This window comes from Zonotrichia albicollis, chromosome Z, assembly GCF_047830755.1.
Source record: "Zonotrichia albicollis isolate bZonAlb1 chromosome Z, bZonAlb1.hap1, whole genome shotgun sequence".
In the NCBI taxonomy this organism is placed as follows: domain Eukaryota; kingdom Metazoa; phylum Chordata; class Aves; order Passeriformes; family Passerellidae; genus Zonotrichia; species Zonotrichia albicollis.
The window spans coordinates 61,751,303-61,778,537 of NC_133860.1; the positions used below are offsets into that span (position 1 = coordinate 61,751,303).

General features: G+C 42.1%; 1 protein-coding gene across 3 annotated transcripts in view; it reads left to right on the plus strand.

The window, feature by feature from the left end:
• The window catches only part of ABCA1 (ATP binding cassette subfamily A member 1), a 91,871-nt gene that overhangs the window by 17,221 nt on the left and 47,415 nt on the right, over positions 1-27,235 (plus strand). For all 3 annotated transcript variants that reach the window (XM_014266449.3, XM_026792886.2, XM_074533395.1), the window contains exons 3-5: positions 4,546-4,639; positions 7,971-8,112; positions 8,980-9,101. In XM_014266449.3, coding sequence (XP_014121924.1) covers positions 4,546-4,639; positions 7,971-8,112; positions 8,980-9,101 — 358 coding nt within the window. The remainder of the gene's footprint in view (positions 1-4,545; positions 4,640-7,970; positions 8,113-8,979; positions 9,102-27,235) is intronic.

The window sequence follows — 27,235 nt, forward strand, 5'->3', positions numbered from 1 at the left end:
CCTCTTGCAAGCAGTTAAAAGTCTGAGAAAGCATGGGGGTTTAGGAAATACCTGTGTTGGACAAGGACATGATTTGTGCCAACAGGTTTGTTCAGAGGATCTGGCCTGTTAGATCTGACCTTGAGGAGGTGTCAGTAGGGAATGTGAAAGGAACATAAGTTACTGAAGTGTTGAGTGGAAAGTGGTCTCTGATAAGCTTTCTGAACCCTTCAAATGTCAGGATGCTTGCCAGCTGGTTGAGTTGGGTTGTTTTAGAAACTCAGTGTCACAAGGGAGGAAAGGCTATCATATTTACCACTGGCAATGGTCACAGTCCCTGAAGTCTTCACTCAGGTGTCTGAGGCTTGTTTTTACAGGACTTGAGTTCAGTGAATTCAGAGCTGGAATTAGTCCATTGTTAAATAAAACAGACAAAAGGGGCTCACTGCCTCTATATCTTTTCTTGTATATAAACAGAGCTGCCAGTGATGATAAAGTTTTTGTTTTGCGTGGTTTTGTCTTTCATGGAGCCTGATCTCGCAGGATAGGACTGCCCACCAGAGAGGCCATGGACTGTGTCAACTGCAAGGAGTGAGCCTGTCAGCTCTCTGAATGTGGGTCACATCCTGCTCTTGTGAACAGTCTCATAGTTTAGAAAAATGTTGCCAGTGAAGCTGGGGGAGTAGTCTCAAAACTGGCTGTGGCTCCTTAAGGTTGGATCTTCTCAGCAATTGCCCATGTAACCTAGGCCCTAAGAGCTAAAAATACTCTTCCTATCTTGCTACTGGAGGTCTAAATTTTGCTGGTTACCAGACTGCCTTTAGAAAGTAGAGGAATTCTAGAATGTTGTGGGATTTTCTGGAGTGATGTTTAAACTAGGTAAACTAGGAGGCTATTTCAGAGGACCTGAATTTTACAGTGGGAATGAAGGCTTGGTATATTTTTACCAGAATCTTCTGAAAATAATAGAATCATAGGGACATTAAGTTTGGAAAAGACCTCCAAGATCATAAAATCCAGCCTTTGTCTGAGGAACAGCCTGCTTAACAGGAAATGGCAGAGAAGGGGCAGAACATCTCTTCTTACCATGCTGTTATCACAGCTGCACAGTTCTTTCTCTTTGCTTTCCTGTTAGGAGACCGTTGTCCTTGAGTTGTGTTGATGAAGACTCTGTCCCATTTGTACTTACTGAAGGTGTAGCTTAGAAATAGTTCGATCCTTACCCTTCTCATGAAAAATGTGGGCTAGCCTTGGCTTCCCACTGAACCCCCCCTTTGGCTGCTGTGAGTTTGGGCTGCATTGCGAAACCTGGGTTCAAAGCTCACCCTAATGTGTGCAGTTCAAGTGTTACTTTGTACTGGATGGCTTCCAACAACACTGAAGTGAGGGGAATGAGTTCACATAGAGAGGGAAAAAAATCATGTTCAGGGGTCACTGGGTAAAAACCTTCTTCTCCCTGCTTTCTTGCAAATGAGGAGACACCTCAAACTTGCATGGAGAGACTGGTCAGCTTCTGGTAGCTCCCTGCATTGAAACTGGACCATAAAGGTGGGAAGGGGAGTTGACAGTGGGATGGGGTGATAGTGTATTTAGTTCTTGCTCAACAGATTTCCTGTTGACACAATGTAGAGCTCAGTGTTTAATGGAATCCTGAATCAGGCAACTGGTATAAATTTGGCATGCTTAGGGATTAACCTTGGTAAAATTAGGACAAATTTGTTCCTAGCTGAATTCACCCGCTGTGTGCAAGTGGGATGTTCCTTCTTCAACTCCCGATGGAGCTGGGATAGGTGAGGTGTTGGGTTCTTGAAGATTCATTTCATTATTTACCTGGCTGGTCATTGCAGCACAAGAGTGGCAGAGGAGACTTGATTTTTCAGTACCTACTTAGAATGAATCTCAGTAAGACATGTTCCCTTTTGGTATCTTGGTGTCCTTGTCTGGAAATGCCAGAGTGGATGAAAAGTGCTGTCACAGCAGGGTCAGGAAGCAGTAGGGGAGGGAACCTACTGACCTTTAAGAGCAAAGAAAGATAACTCAGTTTTTTGTTGAGCAGCCCAAGAGACTTGCTGAGGAGTCCCTACTGACGTGCTACTGACACTCTGATCTTGTCCCTGTGCAAATCTCTGGTGCAGCAGTTGCCGGCTGCTTCTCACAATGTAGCATTTTGGTAGCTGCTATGATACCTTCCTTCAGCTGTAAAGGTGCAGCTTGGTTCGAGCTGCTCCTTTCTCTATTTCTCTGTTGATGTGCCGAGTGAGGTGTGTTGTGCATGCAACCCACACATGGTTACCTTTGTGACTGTGTACCAGGTATGCAGGAGAGGAGCTATGTGTGCGGGTGGCCTGTTTCCCCTGCAGCAACAGGGCTTCTTCTTGGGCACTGCTCTCCACCCCAGTGTGGTGTGACTGGGGCTGATATTCTCTGAGCAAGCCAGGGCTTGTGCTCAAGGGCAGCATTTCTCATTGGTTCTGTAGCACTTGCAGGGCTGTGAGAGACTACCTGTCCACACTGGTCACTGCAGGAGGCTTCCACAAGCCCAGCTGACACTGTTCTTCCCCAAACAGTGTAGCAGTAGTTGCTTGGGATACATCTGCTTGCCTACAGCCAGGGTGGCTGAGGGCTGTGACATGTGCAAAAGCATGACCATTGATGCTGGAAGACAGAATGGAGTTGTCCTGGTTTCATAGCCACTTCACTGTCAAGTGGAGGAAAAGTCCTGCTATGCCATCCTGGCAGCTGCTATAAGAGTATCTTGAAAACAGGAGTAGACAAGTTGTCAGTGTCCTAGGTCTAAACATTGATCTCTGGAAGCCAGAGCACTGTTTAACGCAGATGGAAGCAGGCTGTCAATATTAATGGCTGAGTTGTGTGCTGCCACTGCATCATTTATTGTAATAAGAGACTACAGATACTGAGGCATCTTCCTGGTACCTCTGTTAGTGTGATCTCAGTGGGATTTCTTACCCAGTAGTCATACAGTGTGCATGACAATAACAGATGACAGAATATTCTGAGTTGGAAGGCATCCACAAGCATCATCAAGGCCAGCTCCTAAGTGAATGGGCTGTGTGGGGATTATGTCGGCAGCCTTGATGTTATAAGCACCACGCTCTAACCAGCTGAGCTAATATCAGGATCCAATGGTAACAATATCCCAGAATTATCTTGCAGAGACTGGCCCTGTTACCAGGAAGGCCTGGAAGACTGATGCTCAATTTTTATACCTTTTAGGTAGGGGTACTATTTGCTGTTTGATGTCAGCTATGAAGGGTATCTGTGAAAGGCCGTCCTACATAATTTCGTCTGCTGGATCAAGTGGCCTTTGTTTTAATGCCCTGTTTTTACAGTGTGTGCTTATTTTGAGGTACAGTAGTTACCTAGAAGTTTGTCACCTCAAAGTTTGCATAGAGTGTCTTGTGCTGAGTGTTAAGAGTCCAGTTTTAGCTGTTAATGATGGAACATGGAAAAACATGTTTGTGGGTGGGGATACTGTCTCCCACTAGGTTGCAGGTCTTACAGTCTGGCTTTTAAGGAGGATGATGTAGACCACTTATTAGAAAGGACTGAGTTTTTCAGGAAAAAAGTGGAAAAGATTTTTCTTCATTTGACCAAGAAAACACTCTGTTCTGCTGCTAGTAATAGATGAGAAGCATACAGAATATCAGCATAAAAAGCTTTCAGGTTTTGTCTTGTAGCTTACTGAAAATACATGTTTATGCAGTCTTTCTGGAGCGGAAAAGTAGGGATGTGGCTTCTGAAGCTCAGGTCTGGGGAACTTCAGCTTCTGTCTCAGAAGCTCCAGGCTGGAGGCTTGCTTTTGTCCACATGCTTCTGTGGGATGTGACACATCTCAGTGAATTTTTCTGCACTTCAATACTTTAAGAAATGTTGTATATTTAATATACAGCAGGCTTTTTCTTCTTCTTGTCTTGTCCCTCTAAATAACTGAGTTCTTTATTTCTTTACCAGATATTCACTGCCTTTCTGTAGATTACCTGCACCAGTGGGTGCTGCCTACCTTCATGAAAAATACATAAATTAGAACAAAACAGACTAGATATGAGCCTAATCTTAGTAACTCTGCTTTCTAGATAGCAATACATGTCTGCAGTACTGAAAGAGTGGGTGTAGCATGCATCAGGACAGTTTCCATGCCTCATGTGTTAGGGTAGAAGCTTAATGGTCTGCTGTGAGAATGGGTTATAAGTACCCCACTGCCTCAAAATATGGGATAAAAAAATTCAGCTCATTTCTAAAAAGATTATTGGGAGGTTTTTTCAGTTAGGGGACAGAAAAATATAAAAATAAGCCAAAAATAGCCCTTAAGTACATCCATTTTAGTTGAATAACTGGCACATGTCAATGAAAAAAACCTTTTAATTCTTTGCACATTATCCTCTGAAGCTGGAGGAACAAACTTCTCGATCCTGGTATGTGTAGGCAGAGCAAAGTGAGACAGTGCTTACAAAACTGTTTTGGCTTAAAAGTGGATTGTCCTAGAACTTCTGTTCTGACCTTTATTTTGAGTATGATGTCTTAATACTTTGCCTTTATTGTTTCCAGTTCCAGCTGCTGATCGAAGTTGCCTGGCCTCTGTTTATCTTCTTCATCCTGATCTCTGTAAGACTTTCATATCCGCCGTATGAGCAGCATGAATGTAAGTAGCAAACACAGCAGCTGCACCCAGAATGCTTTTGTTTCATGGTTAGAATGCGATAATGCAGCTGGCAAGATGGAAAGAGCAGTGGTTCCCCACTTCAGTCAGAAATATGCAAGAGGGCTTAATAACTCCTTTGCTTCCACCTTGGAAACTGCAGTTAACTGATGATGTTACTCCAAGGACTGTAGGTTGCTGCTCTTTCTTGCTGTTTCTCATTTTGTATTTATATTACCCGAGAATTTGCTGTACAGCTCTGCAATATCTGTAAAACCTGCACACAACGCCAGTCTTATTTCTCTTTTTTGATCTGTGTGTGACTTAGCATAAAAGAATGCAGTGTTCTGATCTCTAAGAAGGCAATCTTGTTTCCAGGTAGTAAAGTGCATTAATGTATCACATTAAAGGGCACAAGAGTGATTCCATTCCTTCGAACTATTACAGTGTCAGCTCTGCATTTAGTAGATTCAGCAGTCATATGTTGCTGGCAAAAAAACAATTCTACTTTTCTTTTTGTGCCCTAAATGGGCAGATTACTGCTTTTCTTTCAAAGGGAGCTTGTTTTTTATAAATAACTATCTATAGGCCTCTTTGGTTGCCATTTGATTTAGGAAGCATGACTTGTTTATTAGGAACATGGTGTTGTTTTACTGTGTTTGGTGACAGCTTCATACTGCAATTAAGTGATTGTGGAATAGCTCTTTGTTTATCTTTCCTTAGCCTGATTACTTCAAGGTAAGGTTTAAGGGTCAGCAAAATAAGTTTCTGAAGGGCCCTCTGAAGTGTTTCTTTCTTGAAATAAGGAAAGAACTCCCTTTTTACAGCACTTATCTTGTCTTTGCAGTGTCTGGGGCATTTTGTGCTATTTGCTGCGTGTTCAAGTTGGTATCTTTTTAAATCTGAGGTGTTAGTGTTTGCAGTTTCCCATTACAGTTTGACTCTGCTGATCCCATGTACTGCCTAACTTGCTTTTTTCAGCACTCAACAGCATAGTTAAAACTTGCCTAAGTTAAATCTCATATTTTACATGGAATTTGAACTGCCTCTTCTGGCTGAATGTTAGTGACATTAGGAGAGTTATAGACATGAAGCTGAAGAGAAGCAATTAGCGCTCTACTCAGCTTTTAAAAATAACTACCAACCTTAGTGGTGATTAATTTCAGCTATGGCAGGGCTGTATATAAACTGAAACCTAGCAAGAGCTGTGATTTTGTAGAACTACTTGGCTTGGTCTTGCTAGTCAGTAGCCTTCATGTAAAACATTTGCTCTGGTACCATGGTGTCATGAGCATAGTTTTGAGTCTTTTACCTGCAATCCTTTTCCCTTCCCAATTACGTGACTATTATTGCTTTGTCTGCCTTCTTGCATTGTTCTGAGCAGTTACAGAGTAAAGGGCATCTGATAACTTTTAATTCACTTCTATGGCTAATTTTTCTTTATTTTTTGAAGACCTTCTTTGAATAGGTTTCTAAATTGTGTTTTCTGGATTGGTTTCACTGAACGTTCGCTTATGCTGACAAATGTGGATGTGTTGTGAAGCGAAGCACCTTTTGCTGGACTGTGAGCAGACATAGAAAGAAGGCTTTTGGGTTGATGGCGAACTCTTTGGCAACCCTGTGGATGCCTTAAGGGAAGTAGGATTGTTATCTGTAGTGGCAGTGTTGTATGCTGTTATGAAATCACTTGTAGGTGATAGCAGTAATGCCTGGTGATAGCAGTAACAGAGCCGTGTGCAAGTGCTTTGTAGCCTCCACATAACACCAGCATTTTAATGGTAGTCTTTTTCAACAAACCAGTAAAATTTTCAGTTTTCTTTCCCTGAATGAGAAGAACCAAGGATTGGACTGCTGTCAGGATTTCTTGTTTCTAGCAGCCTGGCTTGGTGTGAGGAAGTTTTCTCTTAAAAAAAATGGGAAGTAACAATTAACTTTGAAGTGATAGCTATGTGGCTTTCACCAGACCAGTGAGAGAAGACAGATTGCTATTGGGCCAGAGTGCTAGTGCTGTCTTGAGTCGTGTAGAACCTTCTTTTCTGTTCCTGTGACCCTTCAAAGTATTCAAAATGCACTTTTTTAGCAGTGGGAGGGAGAGAAGCTGACAAGACGTGACTAATCTCTTCTGAAAAGCTAGATGTTTGCAGTACTGTAATTGAAAATTATGTGCAGCACTGTAATTGAAAATTATGTTGCACTGTTTTCTGTGTATCTTATCTGATTTAAAACCAACAGATTCCTGCTATACTCTTGGAGAAACTGGTATTACATGGATCACTGTGTCTAAATGGTTACTATAAACTCTTGTGTGGTTCCTCTTTTGACATTGCTCTAAACATTTTCTTGGAGTTACTAACAGTGTAAAATGAAGGGCATGGAGGACAGAGATGATGATTTTCTGGGAAGTTTTACAAGATGAATCTGAAAGTCTTAGCATTTTTCCTCTTTCTCCCTCCTTCACTGCAAGCCCCTCAGCCAAGAACAAAAAGGTAAAATGAAACAAAAGTCAGGTCAGGTAAATAGCTCTTCTATTTTAAACAGAGAACTAGGAGCAAGAGTTCCCTGGAAACACTAAGCTTAGTTTCCTTAACGCTTCTCTTGCACAGAGTTCTTGCCTTTCTCCAGGGAGGACTGATATGGTTTCCATCTTCCTTCAGCCATCCACATTAATTGGCCTTGCTGTAATTTAACAGATTTGATACTACTTCTTTCTTGGGCTTTGATACTTCTGTTGGAGTTGTGGAGGTAGGGAGCCAACCCCCTGAGTGATGGCAGGCATGCTGGGAGGATGAGGTGGGCACCAGAGGGGAGGGGGTGGGCATCTGATCCTCAGAGTCTTGAGCTTTGAGATCCTGAGAAAGGGACATAATATTCCTCCAAGATTCTGTCCCTAGTGTGAAGATGAGGAAGCAAGCTTGTTGCAAAAAGAAGCCTGACAGTTTATGTAAGGTCCAGGATTATACAAGGGAGGCCTTTCTTCCCCAGTCATTGTGGGGGGATATGGGATTCACAAGTATACAAGTGGCCTACTGGTGGAGATCTGCCATGACTAGTTTTTTACTGCTTTGTTCTTATACAGGATGTACACTCTGGTCTATGACTTCACTAGTTCTTTCGTGGAAAGGTTTAGACCTCAGCAAGAAGATTTGAAAGAGCAGCGTGGAGAGTCTAATACAGGCTCAATTCTTCGTAGGACTGAGTGTTGGCTGGTCTGCTCTTTCGTAGGCACTTGGGGGCCATAGTCAGTGCAGGGTTAGCGCTGCTCTTCAAATGCAGTGCTGTGTAGTAGAGGACTGTATCAAGTGTTTGTCTTCTAACTCCTGTCTTTCTATTCTAGGTCACTTTCCAAATAAAGCTATGCCTTCAGCAGGAACCTTGCCATGGATACAGGGGATCATCTGCAATGCCAATAACCCATGTTTCCGCTACCCAACTCCTGGGGAATCCCCTGGTATTGTTGGAAACTTCAATGCCTCCATGTGAGTCTGTCTGCTTTTGCCTCATCTCTGTTCTTAGGGAAACATGGGGGAAAGGGGTATTTGGAAGTCACCTATCAGTTGTGAAATCTTACACTGTGTGAGGGTTTTGCAGTTTCTACTGCCTCTGTAGTACCAGATTCTTCAGTTACCAAGTTCACAGGGGCAAGCAGGCAGCTGGTAGGCATGCAGAATTCCCAAGTTCAGTTACCTGAAGCTCTTGGTGAATGAAAAGCTTTGCATGGATAAGGACTGAGCCCATTCTTTTACCTGGGCTCAGAATTTGACCTCAACAAAGTAAGGCTTTTTAAGATGCTCCTTTTTTCAGAGCATCTTTTTTCCTGGTTAATGAACCTCTGAACAATGTAGAGTGAGAGGCAGTTGAACATGTTTAGGGAATACTCCCTGATGTTTATTGCTTATTGCTGGCTGATATGATGCAGGAAGCACAATTTATGGCCAGCTTTCTTATACTTCACCTTACTTGCTACATTCATGGTCTCAGGAAAGACAGGCTTAATGTAGAGCATAATGCATCTGGAGAAGCATTTGAAAGGAGCAAGGATATTGTTAAATTATTGTGCTTCCAAGAAGCAGCAGTTTACAGGCAGCAGGAACCCCTCTCCATCTCTGTCATAAAACTGCTTTCAAATGCATGATGTTCAGTGTAACTTATTGATTGATCTTGCATTAGCAGACATCTTTTATTAACCTCCTTGGATTGTCGCTGGGTAGTCATTGAGGAGAGTTTTTGTGCTGGCCTGACATAATTAGAGGGGATTAAAGTTTGGAATTGGTATGTAAAACTGTATCTGTGGATGGTGGCTCATGGAGCTGATGACTGCTGGTTGTTTTTCTATTTTCCTACAGTATTTCCCGCCTGTTCTCGGATGCCAGGAGGTTACTGTTGTACAGCCAACAGGACACAAGTATAAAGGATGTCCAGAAGGTCCTGGGAAAACTACGCAAGTTGGGAAATTCCTCTGGCTTAGGTAATAGCCTGATAGAAAGAGTCAATATCTGATATTTCTGGCCTGGTTAATTCTGTGTGCGGGTAAATTTCAGGAATGTGCATGTGAATGTGCACTATTATAACTTGCAGCTTATGGAACCTTTTCCAATCCTGCAGAAGTACCTTAAACCTCTCCTGTGTCAGAGCTTTGTGTGCTCTTTAGTTTATTTGGTGAAAGAAGAAAGGCATGATGTGTAATGCCAAGAACAGCAGCTGTTTTGGATGTGAAGCTATAATCCTGTGCACACTGAAGTTAGTTAAAGTGCTTGTTTTCTCAAAGGAGCTGAAGTAGTGTGTCTTTCTGGAAAAGTACTAGTTATTTTGATATTCTGTGAAGCAGTGAACACAATGTAGCTGCAATTTAGTGTTCTACCCTCTGAGCTCCAGAGGGAAGTGTGCTGGAAGAACACAGATGGAGAAATACTGATGTTGGCCTCCCAATTTACAAACTCAAAACTGGTTATTATCTGACAATGAAATATGCATTTGCCTTCTTGCGTTTTGTTTTGGTTTTGACTTTGCTGTTGTATACTCTCTGATATTATCTGGCAGGATTTTGAATGGCAGGGTACAAAAGAAAACTGTCTAGTTTCACTGCCCTATTTCCTGCGAAAATTAGAATCCTCCCATTTTTAGCTTGTGTGAGGAGATGGTGTGCTTTCCTGCCCTGTGCAGATAAATGAGTGACTAGTGTGAGATCACATGGGAAGCTTGCAGCAGAGCTCTGTCCAGTCTCAGGAAATAACGTGGCAGATCCTTGCTATTGCCAGGCCTCTCTGCTCTGATGTGGCGCCTAAAAGTTCTTTGGCATATTGTTCTCTGAAAGATTGTCTGTCTTGGCTGCTGTGTTAGTGTGGCATGTGGCTAGTGGAAGTGATGGAAAGTAACCTTTTAGAAAGACATACAGCAGGGAAATAGAAAAGGGAGCATGGCCATTGAGGGTCTTCACCCATAGCCTTTATGCAGCATGTAGGGCTCTTTGGATATAGGTAGTATTTTGGTGTTTTGTGAAAATTGCCCTTGGTTTCACAGCAATAGTTCTTCTTAGCTCTCATCATTTGAGGCTCAGGCAGGCTGCAGGGAGAAAAATATCTGACTTGATATGATGTGAATAGTGTCACATAGTCTGATGTGTACTGAGCATACCTAAAGCAGAGATGGTGTTTTTACATTCTTTTCTGTCTTGCTCAGTACATTGCAGGTCACCTTGGAATAATCTGTACTGTTAGTGGCAGGTTGGCAGTATGTGCTGAAGGTATGTACAGACATGGACTGTGCAAGGTATTTGTGTTGGGTATTTAACCCCCCTCTCTCCTCTCCTCTTCAGAGTTGTGCAGAATTCTGATGTGATCACAGCTGCATATAATACTGTAGTCTACTGACTCTGACCATTAGTTCATAGTTGTGTATAAAGGACACGCCTTCTTGCTAAGGAACTCAGTTTCCATACCACCAGGTCTTCTCTCTTTTTACTCACAGAACTGGTGACATCCTCACACTTTTACCTAAATCTGGAGCAGCTTCAGAAGGGTGAGGATACAGAGTAAATCCTTTGTGCAGAAATGCACACATAATGAACACAGCCAAAATGAGTTAAAATGACTGTTTCCCAAGGAGAAGTTTGATGTTGTTTTCATGGATATCTTCAATTGTTTGGTTTGTTTGCTGGGAACAAGCTCTCCCCATCAGAATGACAGATAATTATTGTCACTGGTTTTACACTTCTAGTAGTAGTATTTTACTCTTTAGTGTTATTTCTTTTACACTTGCATTGACAAGTTAACTCTTCCAAAGAGAGTAGATCCTGGTGTGGTGTTTTGAATTGAGACGTGCAGTGAATGTCAGACATGGACATTTACAAGAACATTATTAAAGCCATAAACTGAAGCTCTTGCTGCTGGGAAGGTCTTAGGGGGAGGAGTGATTCCAAGAAGAGTTTTTTTTGCCTATGGAGTACTTTACAACTTGAAAGTCAGAAGCTCATGTTTTTCTCTACTATAAAGACTAGTGGACTGACTGTAAAAACAATCCTCAGACCCAGTCACACAGACTATATTTCTATAATAAAATATTTCAAATGTGTAATCAAAAAATCAAGCCTCTGTGTCATTAGAATGACAGAATGTCCATTGTTGGTAAGGCCTTTGGAGAACAAAGCCTGTTTGTCTTTCTCATGCTAATTTACAAAGCCATCCAGCTTGGTGGATCCTGCTGTCCCCTCATTGGTTGTGTGATTCATTCTTTGACGGCATGCATGATACAGCATCCTCTAATCTTAGAAGCATTCATTTATTTATACTTAGCAGTGCTTAGATTCCTGTTCAAGGGAGGTCAACTCTCAGTTGCTGTTGATGATGAGGTGTGAGAGATGCAAATCCTCTTCCCTCTGGAGCATTTCTTCCAGTGACTCTGGGAACCTAAGGAGACAGTAGGAGTGGGTGTCAGATATAAGTGCACCACCCAGCCTGAAAGCACTGTCTCTATATATGTGTTTCCCCCAGTAGCAGGAGAGATCATTATCGATAAGCTAATAATTGAAAATGTAATATCCTGTATGTTTAAACTCTCGCCTGGACCTGAAGCCATGTGAATTGGTGGTGCAGACAGGTGGAACTTCACAACTTCCCCAGTGGGATGTGCTCCTTAGTGTGACATGGACTCTGTTGGAGTTTCTGCAGCTCCTTTCTCCCCTCACACACTCTTCCCACTACTGCCAGATGATTTTGAAACAGGCTTCTGGGAGTTATCTCTCATTGCTAGCGTGCAAATTGGAGATAATGCTGGTCATGCAGAGCATTCATGTCTATATCTGGTTTCTGATGTCTGAATCTGTTCAGAGGGCATTTGCCAGAGTCCTTTCACTGGAACCTTCTTTAAAACAACCCTCACAAACTAAAGTTCAAGGTATGATTCTTAGTCATCTGATCTGAAGTTAGGCATGAGCTGAACCTTGGGAATGAGAGACCTACTTAAGATGGCTCATGTTGCTTGTACAGGTATGAGCATGTCAGTGTCTTTGTTAAACACAAGGTAGGACATGAAGGTTTTGTTCAGGACATGCTATCCACTCATTTGAACAGGCTTTGTATCTTAGGCACTTCTTGATAAGGTGGGAGATAATTTCTCATAACAGGGCAGTTTGTGCAGGAGTTGGAGGAGGGACAACAGAGAAGATCTCTCTGTTGGAGAAGGTGTTATTAGTAGGGAACAGTTCAGTGTGGCTTCATGTAGCACGTTTTTTGGCCAGGATGCCAGGATAAAGTGCTAAGTGGTGGTGTGAGGGAGTTCAGCACATGCAGATGTCATACTCTATGGCCACTGCTGTTGTGTGGCTGCTTCCAGCAAACCCCGAGCAGTGAAATCTACGTGCAGGTACACACATACCATAACATAATCAATTTTGCAGGCAGATGCCAGGTGCCCTCTCTGTTCCACTTGTTACATGTCTGTCCAGCAATGTCATCAAGGTCTTTAACACTCATGATAAGGCAGAGTGCAAATCAGTACAGAGAGTCAAAGACCTTGGTGACGGCACTTTCAAGAGCATGAAAAGGCTGCTGGGATCACCAGTTGCAAGCACTGAATTTGCAGCTGGCCTCAGTGCCATTTTATCAGTCTGACTGTTAGCAAGAAATAAGCTTCTTCTGTTTTGAAAGATGGAGAAACAGCTTGCTATTGACTCTGAGGCACACTTCCCTTGTTTCTTCCTTCTGTCTACATGACTCTAAAATACTTTGTTCTGCAGTGCCACAGGATAATAAATTAACAGGTATAATTAAAGCCATCTTCTTTGTTTGCTGCTAGAAGTTGCAGTTACAAGCTAGCCTGGCTAGTATTTACTGCATTGCTTTTAGTTTGCAGTGATCCCAAAGGGCATGTTTCTATTTTTCTTGAAGCCAACCCAACTAAATGAAAATGGAGCAATGAAATAGGCAGAGAGAAACAAACATCGCCTAAGAAATTGCATCAGATCTCGGGCTATTATTCCACATGTGCCCTGCCTGTCCCAGTTGTTTGCTGGATTAGTATTGCTTGTGGCAGAAGAGACAAACATCAGCTGGGTGGCATTCTTTGCTGATGTTGCACTCTGCTGCACACAGAGATGATGACACTGAAGGAGTTTGCAGCCTGTCCTCTGGTCAATGCTATTAGTGCTTTGTTTATTTAACAGGTGAAGGATGGTAGAGGGCTTGGGCTAAAGAAGAGCCTTTGGAGAGGCTTTCTGGTGGCTTGTGTATTACTGTATGATTACAGGGTGCTCAGGGAAACAGGATGTCATACATTATCTGCTAGGTAACATTAAGGTGGTGGCTAACTCCCTCCTCAGTGTCTTGTCCCTAACAAAACTGAGCCCACACCCTCAAGCTAAACATTCAGATTGGTTCTTATACCTGCCTATGCCTGCCTAATTAGACTGGTTTCTTCCCTGACTTCCTTTGGGAAGAATCCTAGCAAAAACCAGCTAGGCTAGAATGAAGACTAGCAAACCATATGTCCAGGTGGCCTTCATGCCCGGAAACACCTCCAAACACTAACTGTGGCAGGGTGGCATTCTTGTTGCTGCACATAAATATGCACCTGGGTTCTCTGATAATGTGCTCCACAGAGACATTCAGGTCCTTGCCTTTCCTTTAGGCCAGGGGAAAAGTGTTGCCAAAAATGCTGCCCTGTGGTATCAGTAGAGAGGTCTTGATTTATTGAGGTAGGTAGGAAGGCTACTTTACCTTTGTGTATTCAGTGGCAGTTACCTTGCACTAGCCCTCAGCAGAACTCCCTGCGGCATTCCTGGCTGCTACTGCCTCCCAGTCCAAAGCATTCCTCCAGGAAGGGGAGTCTGGGACTGTGTGGGAACCGCTGTGATTTCTGCTGGGTCAGATGCAGCCTGTCACAATGAGCAAGTGGCCGATACTGGGTGCCTGGGTTGCACAAAGATTGTAGTTGTTGAATGGGTAGGAGATTCAGGTACACGTGGCAGTTTTCCCACATTTGCTTAATTAATTTTTTCTTCAAATCTCTGTGCTACTAAACAGGCATATACATGAACGTTCTTAGAGTTTATTTTTTTAAGTAAACGGAAGTTGTTTAGGCAACTGCAGATCTTCTGGAAAAACATTTCCAAAACATTATTGGAAGGGCACTTTAGGTCCCTTATTACAGGCTGTGGGCAAAGTCTCTCTGTGAATCCAGTTGGTGTGTTATTTTTTCTATCCTCAGCGGAAACTGGGAGGCTGACAGTCAAGAGATAGGCAGAGGTGGAAAAGACTTCTTAGGGCAGCATTGGTCCCAGGTTTTTTATTGGGCAATTAGGTGTATAGCTTTAATTAGTTAGGTGACATGATATTTGCATAATTCAGAAAATAGTGTCCTGTAACTACAATATAATGAGATATGGAATCATCATTTTCAATAGAGCCCGCTTTCCTTATTATTTGGAAGCCAAGGATTCCAAATAGTGATTAAACTAATAAAATTATCATGATAGAGGTCAAAGTACAAAGGTCTGCTGTACTTTAGTATCTGTTTCCTGGAGAATCATACTTGTTTTCCATGGGACTTTTTATGAACAGTTGTTACTATGTGACTTTGCTTAGAGGTTGAGATTGGTAAACACATCTCAGCATAACGTGCTGTATTCTCGTTCTGTAGAATTGGGCTTTAATGCTGTTTTTTTTGTCTGAACTTCCTTCATACAGAAATACTTCTGAAGATAGAAGTTCAGAATTATGCCAGCTTGGATTCTAGGTAGATATGTATGGATGTGATAGAGCAAGACTGAAATCTCTTTGAATGGGGAATTGAAAAAACATATGCAGTGTTACTTTAAATCTGGCCTTGCTGTTGTGTCTGAACTATACTACGTGACAGGAGCTTAAGAAAAATGTTTCTGAGAATCCTGTTGCAGAAGATTGTGTGAAACCTGTTAAAAAAATAAGGAAACTGCAAGCTTGTTGACTAAGGCTGCACTGGCAGTGTAGTTACTTTAGACCCAGCTAACCTGGTGCCAGTTAATGGCACTGCAAGGAGAGGAGTCAACAGCACCCATAACTACAATTAGCAACAGAGTGTGGTTGAGTATCCAGTAGATACTAAATTTCAGTTTCTTAATTTCTTTCCCCTTTGTCTTGTCTAGATAAAGATACAATGATAAAGAAAGCAAGAATTGCATACTGTACTTATCAGTAATTAGTATTAGTATGTGCTGCAGAGGTAGTGCCATCTTTAAAAGTTCTGGGTGTTCTCTTTAGTCTTGTCTGTCAATGCTGACTTTTATTTTAAACCAGCAAATAAAGTGGAAAGCGTTAGGTGAACAGTTAGGCTTCTCACACTTTGCTATTATCTCCCACTTTGTGTGGAACTTGTCAGTACAGCTTGTTAATGTCAGGATTATGTTGACCAAACTTATGCTGTTTTAGCCTTAATTTGCATTTATTTTCTGCTTTCCACTCTGGCAAATTCTGCATTTCTTTTCACTGACTTCTAATCTCAGAATCTTAAGAAATGCCTGATTTGTGGAAGATTGCGTTGGGTTTGTTTAAGCTGCATTCTGAGGTTGGTTGAGACAGCGGGGTAGAGACTTTCCACATTGAGCTTAGTGTTAGTACTCCCCTAGGAAATATGTAACACTGTTATTTGATGAAAAGTTCAGCTTTCTCAGGGGATTTCTGTGGGCCTGAGCTCTCATGAGAGTGGTGATTATGAAATTGTCCCGTTTGGAAAAAGTCCTGTACACTTCTGTGTTTGGTTGGTACTAAGGCCAGAGTGCCTAATTTAGGTCTGACCTCCCATATCTCTCAAGTTAATATTCAGCTTTGGAGCAGTCTCCTGTGATAATACATTTTATCTTCAGCATATATTACAAACACTTATTACCTAATTTTTACAGCATTCCTGTGAGCTAAATAAATAAACAGCTGCCCTCATTCTCAAACACGGTAGGATGTGGCAGTTTTCAGTGCAGTCAGGATGCAGTAAAAACTGATGGCTTTTAAAAAATGTTGATGGTAAATCAAGTTCTTTTTTACACAGGCAAGAGGACAGGGACCTGCATGCCTAATTTTTTTGAAAATCCATGACAGTTCAATTTTTGGCCAATCTTTCATGTTCTATTTAATACTTTTGGTCATAAAATAAGTGATTTTTAGTAGCAGGATCCTGACTAAAATGAAGCAAAATATTCTGCCACCTGTGACTGAATTTCTTTGCAGCTTTATTAAAATGTGGCGCTCTCCACTTTCAACCCTAGTGATTTTTGCTTTTGCTGTGTTTTATTGAGTAGTAGTTGTGAATTCATTGAAGTACATTTTAAATTCATTTAATGAGTTTTATGTTTATACTTTCATATGTTTTGTTTTCAAAATTTTGGAAAAATCCATTTAATTAAATGCAACAGCTGCAGAATTAAAAAAAATAGGCATATGCTTATGTATTTACTGAGTGTCAATAAGTAATAGTTTTTTAAAACCTGGTATTGCTTAGGCCTGTGTATCAAGAATTCTCAGCTGATAAAAAATTGGTGTACCTTTGAAAATTCAGTGGAATGTCACTCATCTATTAGCTGGAGAACTTGCCCAAGCTTTTTTTTATGCTGACCTGGCAGCACTCTGTGTGCTATAGTGGGGGAGATTCATGCTGTTCTGTGACACACATCCTCTGTAAACAGCCAGTTTCCTTCCCTTTCTAATTTAGCTTTAGTTTTAAGAATGGTGTAATAAAAGGCCCTTTAAAAGGATTTAAAATAAGACCCTTTCCTGTGACTTTTGGTGTTTTTTTCCTCCTTCTGTTCTTCTAAATGTATTTTTAGAGGAACATACACCTGAGGTAGTATTTAGGTGTGTTTTTCTTGACATTGTCAGAAGGTTTACTTAACCACAGACAGTCAGAACTTAATAAGCATAAACTATTATATCTTTGGAGGTCTTTTCCTTATAGTTCTCTATCTATTCTGACAAGTGCAGCTGAAACATATTGGACCATATCTGAAGCTGACTGAGCATAGATATGGCCAGAAGGAGATTTGCTGATGGGGCAAAGACAGCTTACTGCAAAGATAGCAATATCTGCAGTCTGAATGCCTGTTCTGGATTGTGCCAGCCACCTCCTTAGGAAAGCAGCACTGCTGCCTACCCAACAAAAAGCTGCTTCAGAACAGGAGGGAGAAAAATAAAAAGTGGATTTGACACTTGAGACCTAGTGTGGATATGGAAGTCCGTGATACCAGCAATTTTCATTGTAGCAAAGGCACAACCATGTGACAACATGGTCAGCAGCCATTGCCTATGGTTTTACCCTACCCTGTTCACATGCTTCCTGCTAAGCAGGTGACGAACAGTGTGCTGTAAAGCCAGAGAACACAAAGACAACAAAGTAGCCCTTTAAGACCACAAGTGTCTTCACCAACCTCATCTTTTTCCTTCTTTTTCATGTAATCTCTACTGTTACCTTAAAGTGCAAGGAATTTTACTAGTGTATCCGTAGAAATGAGGTGTAAGACCTCTCTGGCAGTACATACTCCATTTTTTTCAAATAATTGCACTGCTTTCTGACTCTGGTACACAGAATCAGGTTCCTAAAGTACCAGGAGGCACCGCTCTTCTCTGCACCTAGAAGTAATCCAGTCCTCTGTGTAAAGCAGAGTGGTCCAAATGCTCCAGGGTGTATTTTCACACAGCAAGTTATGTCAGTACCTAAGGGAAGGACTGGTTAGTATATTGACAGGTCAATAGGAAACCAGCTGGAAGGATGAGCTCCTGAAACTGCAAAGGCAGGTTCTGTTTGGGACCATCCTGATGTAATGTAGTATAATGTCACACTTAGAATGTGAGAGACATGATTTCCAGCTAAAACTTTGTGTGAGTTTGGGCAGTCATTATTTACTAAGCATCTGTGTTTCATTAGGTACAGAAAACATAATCTTTTCTTTGGTGCTGAAGTTTGAGGGTTTTATTCCCTTCTGTTGGACTTGAGACTCAAAAGCAAGCCCAAACAACTGTCCGTAAGGGTAACTTTGCAGTGACCAACTAAATTGAAATATTGGTAGCAATCATGGGAGATTGAAATAATTTGGATGTAGATGTATTTTCAGTGGAAGCAGACAGTGTTTCTGGTTAAACTAAGTGGAGTGTAATGATTGGCTTATTGTGGTTAATCTTCAGCTTTTTTTGATTTGTTTTACTCTTTGTTCTGAAGGTGGCTTATGCTGCAGTGTGCTGGAATAAGGAGCATTAGGACTTGGCGCTAAATTCGGAAGTCAGATCTTCCTTAATATAGGAAAAGTAAGAGCTACTGTGATCTGCTGACTGCAGGCTTGGTATCTTGCTGAACTTTAGAATCAGTCAGATGTCAGTCAGGTTCCCCGAATTTGTGACAAGTAAGAGGAACAGATAACTGGCAGGATGAGCCTTCACACCCAAGGGAGGGTAGTTTTTTCTCTTCTCATCAACCTTTCTATGTAAGGAGGAACAAATACAAGTGCAGGACAGTCAAGGTGCTTTGATCCTGGAAAGCTCTGCCTGCTGTTTTGCTTAAGGTTCATCATTAACCGTGCCAGTTTAATGGGAGAAGCTCTTCAAACTGGATAGGTGGTGCTGTGAGAATTTTCACGTAGGAAAATACTGCTGGATACATTCTGCCTGCTTGTTTTGGGGAGAGAATGATTCTCATATAAGTATCTTCTGGTTGCATTTGAATTAAGTCTCACTGATACATGCTTACATAGCCGGTTTATAAAATGACTTCTGCTATTAGTAATGGTCATTTGATGTCCAGCCCTGCCTTTTCCAGTGATTTGAATTTCTACTAAATTTACTGTCACTTTCTCAAGTAGAAGGAATTCTAGACAGGGTCCTCCTTGGTCCCAGCTTACTTTTTCAACTTCTGCTTAGTTCTATGCATTTTTAATAGCACAGTGCCATTGCGATTCCTTGTGTGCTTATGTTTGCTCTTAGAATTGTGGTGGCATGTGGTATGTGACTGGATGTGATCTAGGCATTCGGTTTTCTCTCTCTACTGCGTGGGGTTTTAAAATAGATTTTACTTTGAGTTGATGTTTTGAAGCATCTAAAACCTGTATATTTCCAGGGCATAATATTCCCAGTGCTGTGAAAATCCAGTCTTAACATCAAAGAATTACTTCCTGACTCTGTAGAAGAACCCATCTTGCCATCTTGACCTTTGGAGGGCCTTCTCTGTAGTTTATACCATCCCTGAATTTATTTGGTTTACCACTCCTAAAAATAATGTTGTTGTATTAATGAAGTATTTTATATCGTCACATCTGTGCTCCATCATCTCTGTGACTGAAAAGCAGTTCAGAGCCTTAGAAATTTGTCCTTATTTTGTGAACATTAGCAGGAGAATTTTCAACCAGTTATAATGCCATGCAATTTGAAGTTCTGCTCAGAATTTACTTCTTAAAGCAATACAATGACTATTCTTAAGGTGTTTCCTTTAAGCCTACTTATTTTTTTTTGCACTGTTGGAAGTCTGCATAATTTCTTTCTGCTTTTTTTGAAGACAAACACTATTTCATGGTTGTCTGTGCAGATAACAGAATTTGCCTTACAACAGGGAAAGTCTTGAGAATATCTGTTCTGAGGCACAGTGTGGGGCTTAGGGAGGTGGCTGGGTGTGCCCCTCGTTAGGCAGGAGCTCTGCAGGCTGTGTTTGCTGGCAGGGCTGTGGCGGCCAGCCTGAGGATTTTTCCTCTGTGCCTTGTGTCTTGGCTTTCTGATGCAGAGTCTTTCTCTTGTCATGTGTGTCATACAGGAAGAGGGCCTGATGGCCTTTGTACAAAACAACTGCATGAAGGGATGTATTAGCCTTGTGGTTGATACTGGCTTCGCAAGGGTAGAGGTGGGATCTTGGCTTAATGGGCTGTGCATGCCTGAGGTCAGTGTACCCCCAGTGAAGGCTAGCTGGTTTGTGTATGTGCGTTGGCACATGCTGAGAGCCGTGCTTTCTGCCACAGTAATTGTTCTAGACTATATTTAAAGCTCTTCCAAGCAAAAGTCATGACTTAGAGAGGAATGGAGGTGGTCCTGATGTCACAAGATGAGAGGGAAGACCTGGGCCTGTTGCACAGCATTTCCCTTTCTCTGAGGAAGGATGCTAGCTGGTGGAGATGGATGGCAGGCTGCCTTCTCTTTACTCACATCACTATTTGGCGTGGCAGATATACGAAGATGATGGACCCTGGTTAATGGGGTGTTCACTTAAGTATTATCTAGTGTCTGCAGAGGCAGCCCTGTTTGATGTGTAATGGCTTTCAGGGCAGAGAGCTGTAGCCTGCTGTAAAACAGGTCAGGCCATGGCTGCAGTAGGAACAGCACTTTGCGGGCAGATTAGGCTTGTATTTTCACACTAGTTGATCCTGCACAACAGGCCTGCTGAGCTGCTTGATTTCTCGTAAGCAAATCAGAGTATGGCTGTCCAACTTTTTCAGAAGACAGTTTAGCTCTTGCCAGCATTAATAGGTACACAGGTAGCTCTGAGAGCTATTCTCACCTCACAGGGTGAAAGCTGCCCCAGAGTAAAAGAATAATTAAAACATAATGAGTGCTAAAAAAGCCAAGAACCTTAAAAAATATTCCTTTATCATGTTTTTTGGATGTGTTGTCCAAGGTTAGGAGTATTATGAAGGCGGGTGAAAATTTGTTGCTTGCCTAGCACTGCAAGAAGTTTTGCTTTTCACATTGTCAGTCAGGGTTATTGGCCTGGTAGGGTACAGTGAAGTAGCATGGTTCACCATTATGAGATTGCTGTTTCCTCTGGATGGTTGTCAGTTTACTCTGGGTGGTCATATAATTACCAGTCATGCAGTCTTTGGTTCTGCTGTTTGAAATTATTTGAGAGCCCATTTTTATTTCTGTGGAAAGTAGCTTCAAATATCTTTTGTCAATAAATCACAGTGGTAGGTAAGGAGTATGAAAATCAGTCCAGGTGTTCAAGTGCACCTCTCACCTATTCAAGAAGAATACTTCCCAGATAATGAAAAATTAATACAGACCTCCAGTGTACAAGGTCATTCTGTGGCAGCATTTTGGTTTGCCTGCCCTGGTCATCTCACCATGTGAGGGTTTCCTGAAAGACACGTGTCTAGGTAGAGTTTTTGTAGTGGTCATGTGTGCTACCAGTAAATGCTCTCACTGCTGGAGCTGGAGGTTCTGCTTGTTGTCTCAGCTTTGCTATCTCCATGGGCTTGTGTTTTCCAAATCTCCTGTTGCTGGAAGTATAATCAGTGAAGAAGCAGTGCCCTGGGTGAAGTGGACCTGTTTGACTAGGGTGCCTTGTGACCTTGTTCTCCAGTCACACCTCGGCACAGTTTTGCACAGACATGAGAGCCAGCTTTGCAGTCTGACTGGGCCTTCCCTTCCTGTAGAAGTGCAGTTTTACCTGAATGGGGAGCTTTGAATCTGGAGTCTTTGAACAGGGACAAGAAAGTACATTCTTTGCTTGCTTGGCATTCTTCCTTGCTTTGCTCCTATTAATTGGTGGAGACAGATGCTGAGCTGGGAACCCAATTCTCTTTTTTTGTCTCCTTTGGGCACCTGTGAAACCTTGCTGATTCTAAAGAATGAAGCTAAAGTGTCTCATGCCTCATCTTGCCTTACTGTTTGATCTTGCTGTGACACCTTAGTTGCTGTTACAAAAATGATTGGGTTGCCCTATGAACAGTCTCTGGCAAGAAATAAGGGTCAGAATTTCATACCAGCTTCTGTGTTGCATTGATATTTGGCTATGATGAATACAGCCTTAGCCAAAGGCTAGCAAGTCTCCCCAACTGCAATAGATATAAATGAAGTAACATAATTGTTTTCAGTCTTGCATGTTTAATCAGTGGAGAGGAGTCTCCTTATGACAAGAAGCCATGTCTATAGATCAGACATATTGCCCTGCTTTCCTCATAGCTGCCGAATTAACTTAAGGCATGAAGCTGCTTCTCCCCTTCCCTTCATTACTTTTTTTATAGAGTTAAGGTATGTGAAACTGGGAAGTAGATCTGGCTTTCACCGTATTTTCATTGACCTTGTTAACTTTAAAGTGGCTGAAAACCTGGTATATTTTAGATGATGGGCAGAAACTCCACAAATTAACATGAGACCTGGTGAACTTTGCACTCTGCAGTGGATTGAGATAACATTGAATTCCATTTGCATGCCTTCTATTTTTAGAACACAGTGTTCAGGATATGAAAAACATTGCCACAATTTCTGTAGGGTTCTGTTTTCCCACCCTGCTGTTTGATTTTAAAGGACACTGCACCATTAAGTTTCTGGAGGAAGTATCTTCTTTCACAGAAAGAAGAAAGAATGGGAGGGAAGTTTGACAGATGAATCTTGTCCTGTAACCTGCCCCTAAATGCGTTTCTTGTTTTCACTTGTCTGTGGATCTTTCCAGTGCTGTTGGAAATTTACTGCTTACTATGGGACCTGTTATGATCATACTTGTAGTAGAATCAGCAAATTAAAACTGATACCCAGCCATGGCTTTTCTTGCGCTTTGACCCACCTTTTGAGCTTGGGAAAGAAAGTAACTGGGGATGTGTTACTGGAATGAGGAAAATAAAACCCTGTGGCTATTGGACCACAGACACTTCCTTCACTGCACAATCAGTGTTCAGCTCTGGTCTATATGGAACCGGAGAGCTGATTTGCTATTTTTAAAATAATGCATATTTTTATTTTGATGTTCATTTTAATAAGTAATGTAATTTTAATAAGTAATATAGCAAGCATAGAGATTCTTCACTAATTCATGTGATTGTCTTGAGCTCTTTGAATACATTTTGGGTTTGTTTTTTCTTTTGTCACAAAGATTTGATTCTTAAGCAAGGGCTGACTGGCCTACCACTGTGGCCAGGCATAAAGGTTCTGGAAAAGGTTGTCAGTAAAATGTAAATCCTAGGATGTAATGAAGTGTTACAGTAGGAGATGCTCTGCAGTATGAAAATCCATCAGTTTCTGGTTTTGATGCCTAGAAGGCAGCCCCCAAGGTTTGTTTGAACTGTGTGGAAATGAAGGTCAGCTGTGCCTTTTGTGAAAACAATATTCATGAAATGCTGCCATGTGTGATTGTCGAATCCTGACTGGTGACTTCAGAGAGCAAGGGACATTTTGTTATTAAGCATAAGACCTCCAGGCCTGGGAGTTCTGAATTGTGCTGGAAGCTTCCTTATGTGACCATATGAAGGATCTTTCTCCCTGTCCCACATGGGATATGGACATCTCTTCTGCTTGTTTCATGTGCATGGGGATGGTCTCCTGTTGCATCGCCATATTATGTCCAAACTGGAGCTAATTACAACAAAGGCATTTCAGCCCTGCCAGACTTGTTGGTTTTGGGAGTTATTTGCATGGTTTATAAGCAAAAGTCTCTGTTCTCTGCTATTGCTCCCTTGATGTGAGGACTGAAATCGTAAAAGCTGTTTGCCATGGGGAAACGCTGTCGCAGTATTATTTCTCCTGACTATACCACCACTGAGTCAGCAATGGTTCAAATGATGGTTCACATCTGTTTTGACGGTCTTTTGAGTGTGTTTGCTCAGTGTGGCCTCAAGTTTATCTCCCCATTTGTGCCTAGGGCTTAGCTTGCTTGCTTGGGCTTATGGTTTCAGTCAGGAAGATGAACCCTGTGCTGGGGGTGAAGGAGCCTGCAGGAGTGCAGCTCCCTTGGTTTTCTGTTGAAGATAAAAGTGAGGGGCAAGGAAAGGCTGCATGTCCATGTCAAAGTATGTGGAGAGATTGGTCTCCAGTGCATTGTTCTGTGCCCACGAGCTTGCAGTGTGTGACTGTAATGATGCTCTTGACCACTCTCAAGCAAGAGAGGAGACACGCAAGTTATGTCATGTTTGAGCTGACATTTTGTCTTGTATATTTGAGTAACTTGATAGTGTGTCTAAATTTTTATGGCAGAATAATATTGCAGTAGTAGGCCCGTGGTAGTAAAATGTGTTCTTCCATCCACTCCAGGTGTTTGGATTATTAAATAATCTTCATAGTAGCCTTCAGAAGATGTACGGTTTCTTTTGCTTTCTGTTTTGGAGGGCTTTTTTCCTAAGTAATGCTCTTTTGTTTCCTTAGGCCCTAGTGGGCAAGCAGTCATCTTGAATGGGAGTAGCTGTTTTCAAGAGGAAACCTGTGCAAAACCGCAACTTTTTAAGGTTTCCAGAGGGAGAATATAGATGCATGGCAGTGTTTGGTGCTCTCTGTTGTTTCATGTGCAAGCTGTTATGCATGCCTCCATAACTGAGAGGAGTTGCATAAGACACTGACCCACAAGGCCTGAAAGTAGGACCAGATGGGGTGGAGGAGAAAATGCATGGTACAAAAGGCTGGCTGTGTGTTTAGGACACTGCAGCCAGGACTGTGGTGTTGGGATTTGGTCCCTTGGTCTCGCAGAGCTTTCACGTGTGGTCCTGGGTAGTGATCATGGCTTCATGATCAGCTCTCTGGAAGCCAAACACTGCCCCACAGTTCTGGTAACTGTGTTCTGTTTCCTTCATGGTTTACTCCAAACGATGATGGAAACTCGTTAAGGTGTTTGCTGAAAATCAATGCTGCCTTCCAAGGAACTCCTACAAATTCTAGTGCTAAGTGAGTCTGAAAATGCTGGGCGTGACAAAAAAGGCAGGGGATGAATGCTCTGCTAATGCTGGGCTGGTTACAGCTGTGAAAGATGGTGACTCTTTGTTACTCCCCCTCATGATTACAGGCAGGTCAGCAGGAATCTCAGTGTAGTTCAGATTGTACTCCTGCAATTGCATATAGAATATGCCCCTGACCAAGAAAATCATATCTCCATGTGGGAAAAAACCTCAAAGCCAAACTCAGATAAAACAGACTAGCCAAACGAAAAAGCAACACATCACTGAGGAAACAGAAAAGCGGAAGAATTTTTGCTTGGCTACTATTTTTTTTTTCCCCATAAGGCGTGTGGCCCTTTAAGAAAAGCTTGAAAAATATCTTAAGTAGGGGCAGATTCAATGAAAAATCCTGCAAACATCTGATCTCTGCATGCCATTATGCCTTCAGTCACCGCCCCCCCCCACTTTGTCCCTCTGACTTTCTGAACAGTTGATGATCTCACCAAAAAATAAACAAGCTGCAGAAGTGTTCAGGGATTTTGGCACATGTAGGAAGTAACCAAGGAATCGGGGTGGGGGAAGTTTTTCTTCCACTTGTGGTGAAGCAGGGTGCTTTAGCCTCTGCTGGAAAGAGAAGGACAGTTTTACGTTATTGCAAGAGCCAGATATTTTCCCAGCCTTTTCCCGGGCAGGGAGTGGAGGTGATGGTAGATTTTGCTAGTGGGGTTCAAGTGGGGTGTTTGCACAGCGTGCTCAAAACTAGCATATTCACGAGTGGTCCTGCTGTGTGGGAGAGAGGAAGGCAAGGGAGACACTTTTGCCCCAGAGTAACCTCCGCCTTGCCTCAGCTGAGGCGGGTGATTTACTTTTTCGTGTGGAACAAAAAGGCAACGGGGAATTTGTAACTGGATATGTAGATGAAGGAGCAATGACCGTCAGTAACCCCATGTACTTCGTGCCGCAGGAGCAGAGCGCGTGGTTCCTCCCCTTGCCGGCTCCTCCGGCAGGATCAGCCTGGGAGGCAGAAGTGGCACCGAACTGCCGGGTCTCCCTGTCACCTCCCGTGGCACCCTGAGTGCACACCCTTCTTCTTCCTGATGGGGCCCATTAGTGACAGTATCACCTGCCCAAGCTAAACCAAAGCCAACCAACAAAAAAAGCAAAAAAAAAAAAAGAAAAAAACCCAAAAAACCCCCAACAAACAAAGACAGAAAAAAAAATCCCAAAACCAACCAAACAAAACTGCAACCAAAACACAAAAAAACCTAACCAAGTCATAAAACCTCTCCTGTACAGGAGGTGGGGGAAAAGGTTGTTACAGCTGTCCCTTATAGGAGGGTAAAGGTACAAGCCCCTGATTCCTCCATATCATTGCTTTCTCTTTAGGGGTCATTGTTTTCCACTATTTGCTCTGGGTTGCAGCATCCTGTCTTCCTTAAGTAGAAAATGCAGCATGACACCTAGCTAGTTGTACCTCAGTCTGGAAATCTTCACTCTTGTAAATCCTATAGGATTTGTCTCTCACCTCCTCCTGGCATAGGTGCTTTGCTCATCACTTCTTGCTTAAGCATTATGGAGATAGAATTGTAGCATTGTCCTCTCTCTCTCTCTTAAAGAAAACAGCAACAACAAAAGCCAAATCTACTAAACACTGCTCCCTGTCCCCCACCCCTCCACCAAAAAAAAAAAAAAAAACCAACCAAACCACAAAACAAAGAAACCAAAAACAAAAAAACAAAACAACTACCAAAAAAACCCACAAAAACCCCCAAACCTACACACAAAACCCAAGGAAACAACCCAAAACAGCGTCACCTCTGAGCATCAGCTTTGAAATATCCAGTTTTGTCGACTTTAGTAGCATGCTTGGATTATTATTTCCAGATCGTTCCCCTTTGCTGTGAGGTAGGTACAAATTTGTTTCAAAGTCAAGAGCTGAAACACTGATTGCTTGAGAAGGTGAAGCAATTGGGAAAGAAAATGGAAATAATGCTGCAAATATATTTTTTAATTCCAAGTAGCTAAGATTGTTTCCTAGATCTGTGCTTCGGTATCATACTTGTGTGTCTGCATATGTCAGACTTTGAAATTAATGATAGAGTACATCAGCTGTTAAAATAATTAACTAAGTCTAGTAAATCCCTTAGTGGTCCATGCACCAGCCCAGTCCTATGTTCAGTAACAACACAGGGATTAAGTGCTAATGCTGTTGTAGGTTTCAGATCAAGGGAGCAACTTGGTATGCCTTGCTTCTCTGTATGTATGAGCAAATTGACCTGAAGTAATGATGTTAATGGGAGTTGGTTTTGAAGGTTGATTGCTTTTTTTGTTGTTAATTTGGGGTTTTATTTGAGACCAAGACATCACAGATTGACAGTTCTGAAGCCTGCCAAATTTCAGAGTCCTTTACCAGCAACTGCTCTTTCTTTTGCGCTATGGTTTGTGTAATTCCCTCTCCCCTATTTATCAGCTTGACTTTTCCTTTTCAGTGCTCTCACATGAGTTTCCTTTTGGCTTTGCTGTGACGAGAATTT